The sequence below is a fragment of the Oncorhynchus clarkii genome, chromosome 21 (assembly GCF_045791955.1).
Source record: "Oncorhynchus clarkii lewisi isolate Uvic-CL-2024 chromosome 21, UVic_Ocla_1.0, whole genome shotgun sequence".
Classification (NCBI taxonomy): Eukaryota; Metazoa; Chordata; class Actinopteri; order Salmoniformes; family Salmonidae; genus Oncorhynchus; species Oncorhynchus clarkii.
The window spans coordinates 31,337,065-31,353,202 of NC_092167.1; the positions used below are offsets into that span (position 1 = coordinate 31,337,065).

The 16,138-nt window shown below is 44.1% G+C and overlaps 1 protein-coding gene across 2 annotated transcripts in view; it reads right to left on the reverse strand.

Moving 5' to 3' along the window:
• Positions 1-16,138, reverse strand: part of LOC139378878 (alpha-actinin-3-like) — a 30,554-nt gene that overhangs the window by 8,833 nt on the left and 5,583 nt on the right. For both annotated transcript variants that reach the window (XR_011628340.1, XM_071121448.1), the window contains exons 2-9: positions 3,369-3,483; positions 2,970-3,089; positions 2,401-2,487; positions 1,599-1,686; positions 1,085-1,163; positions 762-843; positions 549-634; positions 219-311 (exon numbers count right to left, since the gene is read on the reverse strand). Coding sequence is in view for 1 of the 2 variants with exons in the window: in XM_071121448.1 (XP_070977549.1) it covers positions 219-311; positions 549-634; positions 762-843; positions 1,085-1,163; positions 1,599-1,686; positions 2,401-2,487; positions 2,970-3,089; positions 3,369-3,483 (750 nt within the window). In the remaining variant the exon portion in view is untranslated. The remainder of the gene's footprint in view (positions 1-218; positions 312-548; positions 635-761; positions 844-1,084; positions 1,164-1,598; positions 1,687-2,400; positions 2,488-2,969; positions 3,090-3,368; positions 3,484-16,138) is intronic.

Below are 16,138 nucleotides of genomic sequence, written 5' to 3' on the forward strand. Positions count from 1 at the left end.
AAACACAAAAAGCATGCTCAATGGAGAATCTCCATTGAAATAGCTTTTTGGTCCAGGACAAGGTTTAATCTGTGTCCAGGAAACTGTCCCATACAGTATATAACCTCTCATAATACATCATTGCATTAGCGCAATGACTAGAAGTCTACAGGGACAGTCTACAGGGACAGTCTACAGGGACAGTTAGCAGGCTAGTATGATATCCCTTTCACACTCACCTCACTGGCCAGCTTCTCATACTCCTCCATGAGTTTCTCATTCTCCTGGTTCACAGCCAGCACTTTACAGATCCTGTTAGCTGCTGTCTCAGCCTGGGTGAGTAAGAGAGGAGGGAGGGGAGAGCGAGAGAAAGAGAGGAGGGAGGGGAGAGCGAGAGAAAGAGAGGAGGGAGGGGAGAGCGAAAACAAAAGTGAGCGAGAGAGAGAGATATTAACAACAAACGTTAAGACAGAGACAGTGGACCTTAGAAAGATGGCCGATTTGTATTGTTTTCCATTGCATTGTATTCAATGTTTTTGCGGCAGTGTGGAGCAGAGGCAGTGAGTTACCTGCTCAGCGCCAGCGAAGGCGTGGTAGAAGCAGGACACGTAGGTCATGATGGCCTTCTCATCAGGCTTGGGGGTGTTCACAATGTCTGAGGGAGAGACCAGGGAGGAGAGCTCAGGGACAATACAACCCCACTGAAATCACTGGAGGGAGTCGTCAGGTTGTAAAATTGCCTGGTTTTACAGAAATCCCGATTGAAAAAAATATGGACTCACCTTCAGCGTCGAGCATCTTGGGGATGTCCAGGTACTTCTCAGCCACCTCGAAGGCAGTGTTGAGGTTACCGATGGGGTCATCCTGTTAGGGACACACAGACAGAGAAAGAGATTTACATGAACACATAGAGAGAAGACACCAATGGTTGTGGTTTCAATTCCCACCAATACAAATATATTACTTATACAATAGAGTTCTTGAGAGAGAAAAAAGAGGGAACAGAGGTATAGAGAAATAAAATAAAATAGTAAGGGGCCCGACAGGTGTTGACCCTTGTGGACTCTAAGAGGGGATGGGGGATGAGAGGAGAGCGAAGGGGCACCTTTCTCAGTTTGGAGTAGTCAATGAGGTCAGGTCTGTGTCTGTGGATGAGGGCACACAGTGCCAGGCCATCCTTCCAACTGAATCGGTCACCCACAGGAGAGGAGAGGAAAGGAAAGGAGAGGATGATACAAAGAGAAGATAGGAGAGGAGGAAAAACATTAGAATCATGAAGAGAAAGTAAAAGATAAAGAAAGTAAAGAGAAAGTAAAATAATAAAGTAAATAATATCACAAACAATCCCAAAAGAAAGAGAGATGTAGCCTGGTCGCTAGTCTGTTTCTGGTCTCTTGCCAAATCCTTATGGAATTGTCATGCCAAATGTGACAGTGAGTGACAAGGAGTTGGCATGATAGCACAAACAGACAGGCACTCAGGCTAAGAGAGGTGCAAGCAACAGCCATAACTATGAATTAGAGTTCCCAATTCATATCTTCTCAACATGATTCTGTGAATCCGCATGCAGAATGGATGTAGTTTCCCATCCTGGCCACAGGGTGGCGCTCTGTGCACACCTGATGTGGAAGTTCTGCACGTTAACGTTCCTGTAGGGGGCAGTCTTCCTCTGGCACCACAGAAGAAGACCCTCCTTAGCAGAGGTCTCTACACAGGGAGGAGGCGGGGGGAGAGAGGGGGAGACAGAGAGGAGGCAGGGGAACGGCAGTGTTATCCTAAAGGACTAGGCTAAATATGCTCCAATAACCCTGCGGTGTTGAGGTGTCAAGCTTAGTGACTGTGTGTGTGTGTGTGTGTGTGTGTGTGTGTGTGTGTGTGTGTGTGTGTGTGTGTGTGTGTGTGAAATGCTTACTGAGGTATGTTTTTTGTGGAGGATATGCAAAGTGTGTGTGCCACGGAGGCTTGAGTAATATGAATGTGTTAACAGTAACTCATATTGAACTGACTGCTGTGTCTAATGTATCATGGTGGTTTTGACTGTGTCAGATGCAGAGCGTGTCTAAACAGTGATCCTACGACGCGTTTGCGACTGTGGCCGTTAATTCTATTCATGTGTTAACGCATTGATGGCAGGCGTATGTATAGTGTTGTATAGTGACTGATAATGTATAGACAGTGTTACTGGGAGTCCGATAGCTGGGTAAGTAGGTCGAATTTGTTCTCATGTGACTTAATGCATGTGCAGTTCGAATCTGTTTATGGCGGGTGAAACCCGAGGGGAAATGCATAAGAACAACATGTATTTTTTTTAAGATCAACTCTTCGCTCGTGTCATATCCAAGAGCGAAGAGGAAACTTTTTCCAATTCCACCCCTGCGCGCACACACACACACACACACACACACACAGACACACACTGACCCTCCACGGAGATGTCCTGAATGGCGAAACGCAGGATGATGGTCCAGATCATTCCCAGGGTCATCTTCGTATTACCGTCGACGATCTCTGCAAGCCAATCACAGCGTTCGGTCAGAAACCATGGCAACATGGAGCACATGCCAAAACTCAGTCTATGCTGGCTTACTGAGAGTTGTCTCAGATATAATACCTCACTATCTTTCAACAAGTATCTAAAGTTACAGTATTTTACTTGAGTAGCTCCATTTATTTTTACCTTTATTTAACTAGGCAAGTCAGTTAAGAACAAATTCTTACTTACAATGGCGGCCTAGGAACAGTGGGTTAACTGCCTTGTTCAGGGGCAGAACGACTGATTTTTACCTCGTCAGCTCGGGGTTTCAATCTTGCAACCTTTCGGGTTACTAGTCCAACGCTCTAACCAATAGGCTACCTGCCGCCCCTCTAAGTCAGAACTGTTTTGTAAAATGGGACTCGAGAACTACGAATAAAGGATCATCCCAACATTACTGTATAACAACATATTGGAAAACAACAAGGACAACGGAACCAAGATGTTGAAGTCTCACCCTCGGCGCCGATGGACACCAGCTTGACTCCCTTGCTGCAGATGAAGTCCAGGGCCTTGTTCACATTTGCAATCTTGTGGAAACGCATCTTGCCTTTGTCGGGTTTGGGCAGTCTCTCACCTGTATACAATAAGAACATCCCCTTTAGTCTCCTCTCCGCAACACACAATGATTGGTGAAGTTTCACTCAATCAAGAAAGCTCTGTGCCATTCTCCATTCATTTCAGCTCCGATGCGGCTGTATTTGACCGCACACCATCGAATTTGAGTGTCCTTTTCCCCTAAACTACGCTGTAGACGGAGAGGTCAACCTTTCTGATGTAACCGTGTGTAAGAGTGACTTAGCAGTGACTTAACACTGACTTAGGGGGGACTTAAGGAGTCAAGAGTCCGACCCACCTGAGATGACCTCCAGCAGCAGCATGAGTTTGAGGCCATTCCTGAAGTCGTCCTCGATGTTCTCGATCTGTGTCCCTGCCTTCCTCAAGTGGGAGTTACACCAGGCTGTGAACGTCTGGGAGAGAAATAGATCAAGAGAGAGGGGGAGAAATAGATTGGGTTGAGAGAGGGGGAGAAATAGATTGGGTTGAGAGAGGGGGAGAAATATATCGGGTTGAGAGAGGGGGAGAAATAGATCGGGTTGAGAGAGGGGGAGAAATAGATTGGGTTGAGATAGGGGGAGAAATAGATTGGGTTGAGATAGGGGGAGAAATAGATTGGGTTGAGATAGGGGGAGAAATAGATTGGGTTGAGATAGGGGGAGAAATAGATCGAGAGATAGGGGGAGAAATAGATCGAGAGATAGGGGGAGAAATAGATCGAGAGATAGGGGGAGAAATAGATCGAGAGAGAGAGAGAGATCGAGAGAGAGAGAGAGATCGAGAGAGAGAGAGAGATCGAGAGAGAGAGAGAGATCGAGAGAGAGAGATCGAGAGAGAGAGAGAGAGATCGAGAGAGAGAGAGAGAGAGAGAGAGAGAGAGAGAGAGGGGGAGACAAAGGGGAAAGGGAGGAGAAAAAAAACAGGATTAGAGTTGGCAATAAATAAGTGAATCTTCTCCCTCAAACATACAGAAAGAGACTGAGCCTCACTGACAGTGACCGGACGAGACCAACAGACCCCAAATGGAATCCTGGGCCCACATCGATAAACAACGTAAATAAACATAAACAGACAAATGCTCTAATCTAAAGTGAAGCCTGAAGCAGTTTGCTTTCTCCCGGCCGCTCTGACAGGCCTAGAGTGCCTGGCAATGTCCCATTACATCTTTAACCTTGTTAGAGCATCACGACGCTGCTCTGTGTGTCTATCGGCTAGCACACCCATCCTGACCTCAGATAGTCATTATTCTGCCTTGACAGCTTTGAATGATTGATCTGAACGGTCTGATTCGAGGATAAGGGAGGTGTTGTGTCATTTCAATACAAGGTTGAGGTGGGTGTGTGTGTGTGTGTGTGTGTGTGTGTGTGTGTGTGTGTGTGTGTGGGGCGTAGAAGGTCACAGCAAACAACTGTCCGCGGTGAGGGGTTGGAGAAAAAGAATACCTGCAGAAGCGTAACAACTGACTGCAGAGGAGTGTAGAGAGGGAGAGAGACAGACAAAGATTACAATAATCAGTAATGAAGAGAGAACACAAAGTCAGAGGTCAGAGTTCTCCATTAACGCAGTCGCTGTGTGTGTGTGTGTGATTGCGATTCTGTGTGGGTGGGCACTGGGCAGAGCTGTGAGCCATTTAGCCATGACAGAGAAGGAGAGAGAGCTAGAGAAAGAAAGACACCGAAAAAGATAAACTGCTTGAGAGAAAGAACTCGAGAGAGCGATAGAGTGCTTAAGAGAGGGTGAGAGAGAGACGGAGAGAAAGAGAGAGGGCGAGAGAGAGAACGCGCTAGGGCTCGAGACGGGTGGGCAAGAGAGAGACAGTGCTTGCCAGGGAGCAAAGGAAGGGAGGAAGGCAGAACAGACAGACAGCCAGAGGGAGGGAGGCAGGAATGCCCTGACCTGTGTACAAAATTACCTCCTACTCCATGCATAGTGCACAACTGTTGACCAGGTCCTGGTCAAAAGTAGTGCACTATATAGGGAACAGTGTGCCATTTGGGACGCATCCCTGGAAGGGAAGGAGAGCCACAATCCCGTCCCAGCAGGTGTCCCCCAGTCCCTACAGACCCAAACCCATACCCCCACAGCCACACAAACCCCCACCCTACAGCTACGGATGACCCAATTTAGACAGGCCCCCTATACAGACCACACAGACCGCTAGGCTAACTAGATCACCAAACCAGAATTCTGGAGAACAGGGGAGGAGAAGGGGAGGGAGGGATGAAGAGGGAAAAGGAGGGGGGAAGTAGAGAAGAAGGGAGGAGGGGGAAGGAAGGAGTGGAGGTGAGGGGGGTGAAGGAGGCTAAATCGGGTAGCTATGAGACACCATTAGGGACAGCTGAGAAGGCAGGATTCCTAAGGCTAACTGTCAGAGTCAAAGAGGGATAGAAGGAGAGAGAGAGGGGGGGGGGAAAGGAAGGAGACAGATTGCAAGAGAGGATAAAAGAAAGTGGAAACAAGTGAAGTTTGAAACAGAAACAGGTTTTTGTTGACGTCAGTTTAACTTTCAGATGCATGTTCTGTGGGGCTTCACCTAAAATGGTGTGAGGTGACAAAACATGAGACATTGGGATATCTGGTCTTTCAAATACTACATATATCCAACTCAAAACACAAATAAGCCATATTTGTATCATCAAGTACAACACCCAATTCAATGGACTCAAAGGGCCATTGGGCTCAAGAGACCATAGTCACACCATTATCCATAATAACCCATTATCTCATAGGTTACATGTCTTTGCGGGGGATGCCTATGGTCAACTATAGAGCGCTCGTATGACTATGAAGTCACTGCTCTTCTCCTCTATCTCCCCCTTCTCCCACTTCTCTGTACGGCTGCCCCCCCTTCTTCCTCTTCTCTTTTTCTGTGTCCCCCCTTCTCCCTGTGTCCTCCCCTTCTCCCTGTGTCCTCCCCTTCTCTTCTGTCTCTCTCGTCTCCAACTGTTGAGCTGACCCTCTGTGCCTGTGTTGGTCTGGTCTGGACACAAAAACACACACACAGTCATTCTGCTGGATGCCTGTCATAACTCAGGGAGAGGGGACAGTGGGAGGGCCTAATGACCCTCAGCACAGCTGGGTGGACACACACACATCCTCCTCCCATCCCAGACACCACCTGTCCATCAAGAATGTGATGCAACCACTGTTACCATGTAACCATCCCTGCAGCTACCACTAACATCCTGCAGTTACGTCTAACATCCTGTAGCTACATCTAGCATCCTCAGATTGGCACATTTCAGAAACAATTGTGTGACTTGTGAGACTAAAGAAAGGAGGGGGATTCAGGACTTTAAAGGCCCAATGCAGTCAAAAACATGATTTTCCTGTGTTTTATATATATTTCCACACTATGAGGTTGGAATAATACTCTGAAATTGTGAAAATGATGATAATGCCCTTTTAGTGTAAGAACTGTTTTTTTTGCCTGTTTTGCTGGGATGGGGTTTTGGCCTGCTTGGTGACATCACTGAAAATATGCCCCTCGGGCTTGTGCGGTGGAGGAGATCTTTATGGGCTATACTCAGCCTTGTCTCAGGGTTGGTGGTCGGTTGATATCCCTCTAGTGGTGTGGGGGCTGTGCTTTGGAAAATTGGGTGGGGTTATATCCTGCCTGGATGACTCTGTCCGGGAGTATCGTCGGACGGGGCCACAGTGTCCCCCGACCCACCCCTGTCTCAGTCTCCAGTATCTATGCTGGAATAGTCTATGTGCCGAGGGGCTAGTGTCAGTCTGTTATATCTGGTGTAATTCTCCTGTCTTATCTGGTGTCCTGTGTGAATTTAAGTATTCTCCCTCCAATTCTCTCCCTCTCCCTCTCCCCTCCCTCAGAACTACCTGGCCTGATGACTCCTGACTGTCCCCAGTCCACCTGGTCATGCTGCTGCTCCAGTTTCAACTGTTCTGCCTGCGGCTATGGAACCCTGACCTGTTCACCGGATGTGCTACCTTGTCCCGGACCTGCTGTTTTCGACTCTCTCTCTCTCTCTCTCTCTACACCGCACCTGCTGTCTTGACCTCTGAATGCTCGGCTATGAAAAGCCAACTGACATTTACTCCTTAGGTACTGACCTGTTGCACCCTCTACAACCACTGTGATTATTATTATTTGACCCTGCTGGTCATCTATGAACGTTTGAACATCTTGAAGAACAATCTGGCCTTAATGGCCATGTACTCTTATTATCTCCACCCGGCACAGCCAGAAGAGGACTGGCCACCCCTCAGAGCCTGGTTCCTCTCTAGGTTTCTTCCTAAGTTCCTGCCTTTCTAGGGAGTTTTTCCTAGCCACTGTGCTTCTTTTATTTATTTATTTTCTTGAACCCTTATTTAACGAGGCAAGTCAGTTAAGAAAAATGACGGCCTACCCCGGCCAAACCCTGACGACATTTGGCCAATTGTGCGCCACCCTACGGGACTCCCAAACACGGCCGGTTGTGATACAGCCTTCTACACCTGCATTGCTTGCTGTTTGGGGTTTTAGGCTGGGTTTCTGTATAGCACTTTGTGACAACTGATATAAAAAGGGCTTTATAAATACATTGATCGCCATGCAGTAAATGAGTTAATAGACCAATAAGAAAGAGAGTTCCAAACCTCTCTGACAATAACAGCTACTTTTACCCTTCCCACTCAGACCACTCCCAGACAGTCCTGGCAAAATTCTTGCTTATAAATGTCTATTTGCTAAAAAAGCTATTTTATTAAATTTTTTACCATTTAAATTGAAAACAATCACAGTAAGGTACTTCATTTTTATCCAGAAATGATTTGATATTGAGATTAACACGGCTGCATTGGGACCTTTAACAAAGAAACAGAATAGAGAAGAGGGTAGAAGCGTCAGGTAGAAGTTGCCTACAAGCACATGACAGTCTTAAAAGGACAGTTCAAACCAGTTTCTCAGACTTTTTCATCAAAAGTGGACATGGACTCAGCTCAACATGACAACTACTCAACTACCCTTTTAAGACATAGCTAGATATAAGTCCAAAACAAACTCACCCTGATCCACCGGATTGCTAATGCTAACATCACATCCTAGACTCCATTGGTTGTGTCCCACTACCAGCCCTATGGGCCCTAGTGCACTAATAAGGGAGTGGGTTGCCATTAGGGATGCATCCCCCATCTGCCGTTGATATCCTTTTATTATTATAAACTGGGTGATTCGAACCCTGAATGCTGATTGGCTGACAGCCGCGGGTATGACAAAATATTGTATTTTTACTGCTCTAATTACGTTGGTAACCAGCTTATAGTAGCAATAAGGCACCTCTGGGGTTTGTGGTATATGGTCAATATACCACGGCTTAGGGCTGTATCCAGAACAGCCCTTAGCCGTGGTACATTAGCCATATACCACAACCACTCATGCCTTAAACATAACAAGACAGGAGTATTCCTGTATCAGCGCTCAACAGCGGTGTAAAATAAATCTGGTAACAATGTCTGCAGGGCTGGCTAAACTGTGTGTGTGTGTGTGTGTGTGTGTCCACCCAGTGTGAGAGCCCAGTCTGAGCACTGACTGTATATATAAATACAGCCTCTGTCCAGTCCAGGCCAACACATGACTATAGAACAGGTGGGATAGGCCAGGGAGAGACAGACCTGGACAGACAGGTGTCTGTGGTATGAATCACACAGACGCATGTACACACACACACACACACACACACACAAACACAAACACTCACTTGCCTGACACACACGCTCGGACACACACAGTACCATCCTGATGAGGTATGACGCCGTGTATAAAAACAGAAGCAGACGTCTTTATAATTATAAATAGTCCCATCAGTCTGGAGAGAAGCCACACTTGGCAAAGCCATACATAGTTAGTTGCTCTACCAAACTCATAGGTGGGGGGGGACAATGGAAGAGAACATTCACTCACACACGCACATACGTGCACATGCGCACCACGCCCACCCACGCACATTCACAATGCTATGTTATACGCCCCGCCTAACTCTTAGTACATCCTAAATAATGTACAGCAGCTCAACCTGTAAATAACCAAAGTGTAAACAACCAAAGTGTAAACAACCAACCTGTAAACAACCAAACAACCAAAGTGTAACAAAGTGTAAACAACCAACCTGTAAACAACCAAACAACCAACCTGTAACAAAGTCTAAATAACCTAACAACCAAACCGACCGACAGATTGTCATGACAACTACATCCATCATGAAAGCCATACCTTCTTCACACCAGGTCCATGCCAACCACATCTATCACTAACAACTACACCTATCACTAACAGCTACACCTATCCCTAACAACTACATGTATCACTAACAACTACACCTATCACTAACAGCTACACCTATCACGTATCAATATTAAGCATGATTTGTCAGAACAAATGAAAAGGATATCTGTGACCCCACAGATGACAAAGATGGGGCCATTAACCTTTTGTCCATGCATATGTTTTAGGCTTATATGTTCGCATGTTCACAAAATTATGTGGACACCCTTTCAAATTAGTGGATTTGTCTATTTCAGCCACACCCGTTGCTGACAGGTGTTTAAAATCGAGCACACAGCCATGCAAATCTCCATAGTTAAACATTGGCAGTGGAATGCCCTTACTGAGGAGCTCAGTGACTTTAAACGTGGCACCGTTATAGGATGTGTCAGTTTGTCTCATTTCTGCCCTGCTATAGCTGCCCCGGTCACTGCAAGTGCTATTATTGTTAAGTGGAATATCAAATCATATAATAAAACACACAAATACAAGCTTTTGGTCAAATCCAGAAACTATCATTTCGAAAACAAATGTTTATTCTTTCAGTGAAATACGGAACCGTTCTGTATTTTTTCCAACGGGTGGCAACTTTAAGTCTAAATATTGCTGTTACATTGCACAACCTTCAATGTTATGTCATAATTATGAAAAATTCTGGCAAATTAATTACGGTCTTTGTTAAGAATAAATGGCCTTCGCAAGGTTCGCAACGAGCCAGGCGTCCCAAACTGCTACATATACCCTGACTGCTTGCACTGAACGCAAGAGAAGTGACACAATTTCCCTAGTTATTATTGCCTGCAAACATTAATTTATTTTAAGTAAATATGCAGGTTTAAAATATATATACTTCTGTGTATTGATTTTAAGAAAGGCATTGATGTTTATGGTTAGGTACACGAATGCGCTATTGTTAAATCATCACCCGTTTGGCGAAAGTTGAAGTAGGCTGTGATTCGATGATAAATTAACAGGTACCGCATTGATTAAATGCAACGCAGGACAAGCTAGTTAGTGAAGATTGATTGTTTTTTATAAGATAAATGTAATGCTAGCGAGCAACTTACCTTGGCTCCTTGCTTCCACAAGGTCCTTTTGATGCGCCACTCGCGTAACAGCCACACAGTCAGCCACACAGTCTCCTCATGGAATGGAATGTAATCGGCCATAATCGGCATCCAAAAAGGCAGATTACCGATTGTTGTGAAAACTTGAAATTGTCCCTCATTAAATCGGCCATGCCGGTTAATCGGTCGACCTCTAATATGAATGCCCATGATTTTGGAATGAGATGTTTGACAAGCAGGTGTCCACATACTTATGGTCATGTAGAGTATCTTATTGCCTATGATTGACAAGCCCTTAAAACGCCTCATTATCATCATCATCACCAAATGCTATTCTTGGCTTATTTTCTCTGTCCTCCACATGTAAGCTATGTGTGTCATTCACATGTAAGCCTTGTGCATGTCAGTCACACATTCATGGGTTTAACTACTGAGAAATGACTTTGTGCTGTAAAAACCGTACGGGTGGATAACTTTACTTTATTACATTTTTTACAGCTGACAGAAAGGGTCAGTGGTTGCCAGTTGTCAGTGGGTACTTGTAATGTATTTATGTGGAATGTCAACATTGGTCAACTCTTTTTCCTTTGAGTTTCATTAGACAGTGTTAGGTAGGGGAGGGGAGGCTTGGCCAAACAACAGGTGCGACAGCTTTTGGAGTGACACCTCACCTCACCACATTCCCCCCTTCCTCGTCTTCCCCTCATGAGGGTTTTAAATATCCCCCTAACGGAGACCTAAGGCTTGAACTTGGTTGCCGCTGCCACTGGGACGCTTTGGGACGATGACATAAGAGTAGAACTCAGCCCCCTGCGAGTAAGCATTTTGTTGGGCGATGTATACCTTGTGTATCCCACATATCCCACATACAACTATTAAAACTTGAAACCGACCTTCCCACCCCACCTTCCAACCTCCAATTCCAGCAATTCCACGAATCCCGAGCAAACCATTACTTCAGACATAATGGGAGGATAATGGGAGGGCAATAACACACACTGTCAAATGTCTTATCTTCAAGATACTGTAGATCTTCAAAATAGTTTTCAATTCAAAATGCATTAGTTTACTTGACCTTATTTTAAGAAAGAGTCCCATTGACAGCAAGGTCTCTTTTGTAAGGGAGCCCTGCATCTTAGAATTACACAACAAATTACACATAAATACACAATAAGAAATATTATAAGACAAAAAAAATTAAGTGCAAAAAGAGACAAACTCATGATAAACAATCCCATTCCTCAAAAAGATGTCTTCAATCTACACTCAACTGCCCGAAAGGCACCAATACACCCATTTGTAGGGAACTCTGAAGATTATTCCATACATGGGGTGCCAAAAAATCTAAAAGCTGTTTTTCATAAGTCTGTAGAAACTGATGGAATTTCCAGAGTTAGCCATCCCTGTGATTGGGTATGGTAACTCATACTACTATGGGTACTGTAAGTAAAGATGTCATGATGTTCAGAGGTCGTGTCCCAAATGGCACCCTATTCCCTACCTAGTGCATTACTTTTGACCGCGGCCGAAAAGTAATGGGCCCCGGGGGGACTGGTCAAAAGTAGTGCGCTATAAAGGGAATGGGGTCCCATTTGAGACACGAGACTCTGAGGGCCAGCATTCTCAACACCAGGCCTAATATTTCTACATTTAGAGGCTTCCATCCAGAGACTCTGAGGGCCAGCATTCTAAACACCAGGCCTAATATTTCTACATTTAGAGGATCAAGGGCTTTGACTAGCCTCGCGTTGGCAGGCTGAGTGTAGCGGCCAGCGGGCACACCTCTTCTGCCAACCCAGCTCTGTCCCAGCTGCCAGCCACCCCCTGGGCACAAGGGCAGCCAGCTCCAAGCAACAGGAGGCACACCTGATGACAGTGTGCAGCGAATTGATGCACCCCCTCACGAGAATGCCCGTTGCTAATTATTCTGTATTTAACACTTATTTCAGCAGTTACAGCATGGAATGAATCCCCTCTCATTGACTCACATCTGAGAGAATGCCCATCCTTAATTTGCATTTATTTAACCAGAGAGGTTGACTGAGAACATATTCTCATTGACAGCAACAGCCATACAGGAACTGAATACTGAAGGATACAGAAGAAAACAGAGATAGAGGCCTATTTCTACACACTCTACTTGACTTGTGCATCAGGATGAACAATGCTGGACTTTTTCTTTAATTCTGTTCTGAAAACAATTTTTAGACAGGAAATCTGAAATAGACCAAATGCCACAGGTTTACAACGAGTTCTCTACAATATGGTGTTTGTGTGTTGCTTATTTATGAAGTTGACCATTCCAAGCTTTAGTACTGACTGGTATTAAAACGATCAAAGTGACAATACGTATGACTATGACTAACACTTGGACCTGCACCTGCAGAGAGTGATACCAACAGTTACACATCTAACATATTAATCATAATGTATTTCCATCTGTTTGCATCAATGGTTTTATTAAAGGGCAAGAGATGAAATGACATTCCATTCCATTCTACTAAACATCATTCCATTATATATCGTTCCGATCCATTCCAGTGTTCATCTGTTCTATCCTCCTGCCTGCAACTTGACTCTAAGGTTAAATGTCAAACACACTGGGCCTTCTAGTGGTCACAGAAGCATATGGTATGGGAACGTAGAGCGGAGCATGGTACAACCTTCCGATTGCTTCACAGTGTGTGTGTGTACACATCCGCCCATGAGTGTGCATTTGTGTGTGTTTTATGTGCTCTGGGCACTGTGATTGATGATTGCAGAGGGATAAATTGGTTAAAGAGGGGAGTAGGATTTACAGCTGACCGTCTGTCTTATATGAGTATGAGGGGGAGGGGGTCTAATTTCAGCAGGCGTATCAGTTCTGTTCTGACTTCTGCCTCTTTAAACAGGATTCTGATATCATATACTCACACACACACAATGACAGGCTTCAATCTTCAGTGCCAACGGCGGCATCTGATACAATGGAGAGATACTAAGGATTATCAAACAAAATTAACAAGTAATAAGACCATTGAAAGACTTCATTTGTGGATTTTTGCCCCAGATGGAGAGTAAACCATGACAAAACTCTTCCATACCTCCATCCATCCCTCCCTCCCCCCAATCATATCTTCTTTCTCCTTGTGGATTGTGGACGCCTCGGTGTCCCTTTACCATTACCACACCATGGAATACCTGTGACCTCACGTCTTAGCGCCCCCAACACACTTGGAGGAGGCATCACAGAACACACACTCCTCAGCCCTTCCTGTGGCCTCCCAGGGCTCCTAGCTCCACTAAGGCAGTTTATAGAAGCCTCCCTACATGGACACAGCTTCTGGAATAGCAACTGCCATCTGATCTCACTACAAGCTCTCTCTCTTACCTCGCTTTTTCCCTACACACACACACAAGGTTCTCTTGGCCAGTTTAGTTCTGTCTTGCATTCACTTGCAGGATGAACTTTGTTTCAAAATGTTTAATTATTGTAAGGAAGGAGAAAAGATAACAATAAAAACACATTACTTAGAAAGGCTTGTCGATTCCAGTAGACTTATAAAAATAGGCCCGAAGTAAATAGTCAGGTCCAAAATGATTGACACCCTTGATAAAGAGGAGCAAAAAAAAGACTGCATAAAATAAATTATATATATATATATAAGCTATATCGTATGCTCAAATAAAATAATTTTATACAAATACAATTCCTCAGAGAAAGATTTTGTTTAACAAGTAATAAAAAAAGATATATAAGAAAAATAAGAGTCAAAATTTGTACCCCATGTTTTCAATACGAGGATAATGGCACTGAGACTTTTCTAAAAAATGTTTTATGAGATTGGAGATCTTAGACCATTCCCCCATACAGAATCTTTCCAGATCCTTGATATACTTCATCTGTGTTTATGGACTGCCCTCTTCAATTCAAACCACAGGTTTTCTATAAGTCTGGGGACTGAGATGGCCATTACGAAATGTTGATTTTGTGGTCAATTAACAATTTATTTGTGGCTTTTGATGTGTGCTTGGGGTCATTGTCTTGCTGGAAGATTCACTTGCGGCCAAGTTTCAGTCTCCTGGCAGAGAGACTGGTTTTCAGCTAAAATGTCCTGGTACTGAGTAAAGTTCATGATGCTGTTGACCTTAACGAGGGCCCCAAGACCAGTGGAAGCAAAATAGCCCCATTAAATCTAAGAGCCATCACCATATTTTATGAGTTTCTTTTCTGCATATGCCTCCTTTTTTCGACGCCAAATCCACCACTGGTGTGCGTGGCCTACGAGCTCTATTTTCATGTCATCTGACAATGGCACCATTTCCAATCTAAGTGCCAATGCCGTTTAGCAAACTCCAAGTGTTTGTTGGATGACATGAAAACAGAGCTCTTCCACTGATCCTGGGGCCCCTTGTTAATAAGGACAATGGCATCATGAACTTCACCCAGCTATGTGGGTGAGACCTATGAGATCGATGAGATATTCCTCAAACGTCGGTGAGTTTGACTGGTTAGACCTCATGACAGAACAAACAACAGTTTTTGGAGAGCAGATTGTTAAAAGGGACTTAATAATATCATCCAGTCCATGAATATGAGAAAACACATTGCATAGGCTAAGCTTGTCACCAGAGATTGATGAGAATGTGAGGTGAAACAACCTGGTCTCGGAGCATTTCTTATTATTCTGTACGTAAATCCGAGACACTCCATTTAGCAGGATATGTTACTTTTCATATGGTATGTGTGGATGCCCATCACTCATTTCGTATGATAGGTTACAAATTCCAATTCGCATGATATGTCACGAATATGCAAAACGTACAATATATGAGGAATTTGCTAAATGTACAATATGTTACGCATTTGCAAAACGTATGATATGTTACGAATTCTAGCTAGGTGGCTAATGTTAGCTAAGCTAGGGGTTAGTTAGGGGTTAGGGTTAAGTTCAGGAGTTAGGTTAATGGGTAAGGGTTTGGGGAAGGGTCGCTAAAAGGATTAAGGTTAGGGTTAGGGTTAACTAACATGATAAGTAGCTAAAAAGTAGTAAGTAGTTTAAAAGTTGCAAATTAGCTAAAATGCTAGTTGTCCGTGATAAGATTCAAACTCGCAACCCACTCATCCACCCCGACCAACTACCCTACTTTCGTTTTTGCTTTAAGTGACCATTTGTCTTATGTAAACATACCAAACACAACATATCATACTAATTTGAGTGTCCCGGATTTATGTTTGCTATGTTACGTCTAGTCTATGATACCAGGCTGGGTGAAAGGGACACATCCTCATCAGTTTCAAAATCCTTTGGATGAGATTTAAAAGTAAATTACAGTACTACTGTATTCCATCAAAACCCTTAATCTGATTTGTAGCAAAACTTCCATTGGATTAATTTTTTAAAGTCAAAGTGTGATCGGGATGAAACATTCTAAATAACTATACATACAACATCACATAAATAGAGAGTAGTAAATAGACGCTGAGATTAAAAAAATAAAATTTCCCCCTTATCTCTGCTAGATCCTGTGTTGGTCCGTTTCCATGGAAATTCATTCTGTGAATTCAGTAACACATTTTTGGAACTAGAGATGAGGGAAATGGAAGAAAAATGAATTGTGAAGTTGTAGTTATTACTACTGCATTAAAATAAGACACAGAGACATAAGAGGAAAATGGATGCCTCTTGAGCTCTCATGGTAAAGTGTTTTTTCCCCACACTTACAAGCACACACACACTCCATCAAAGCCTACTGCCT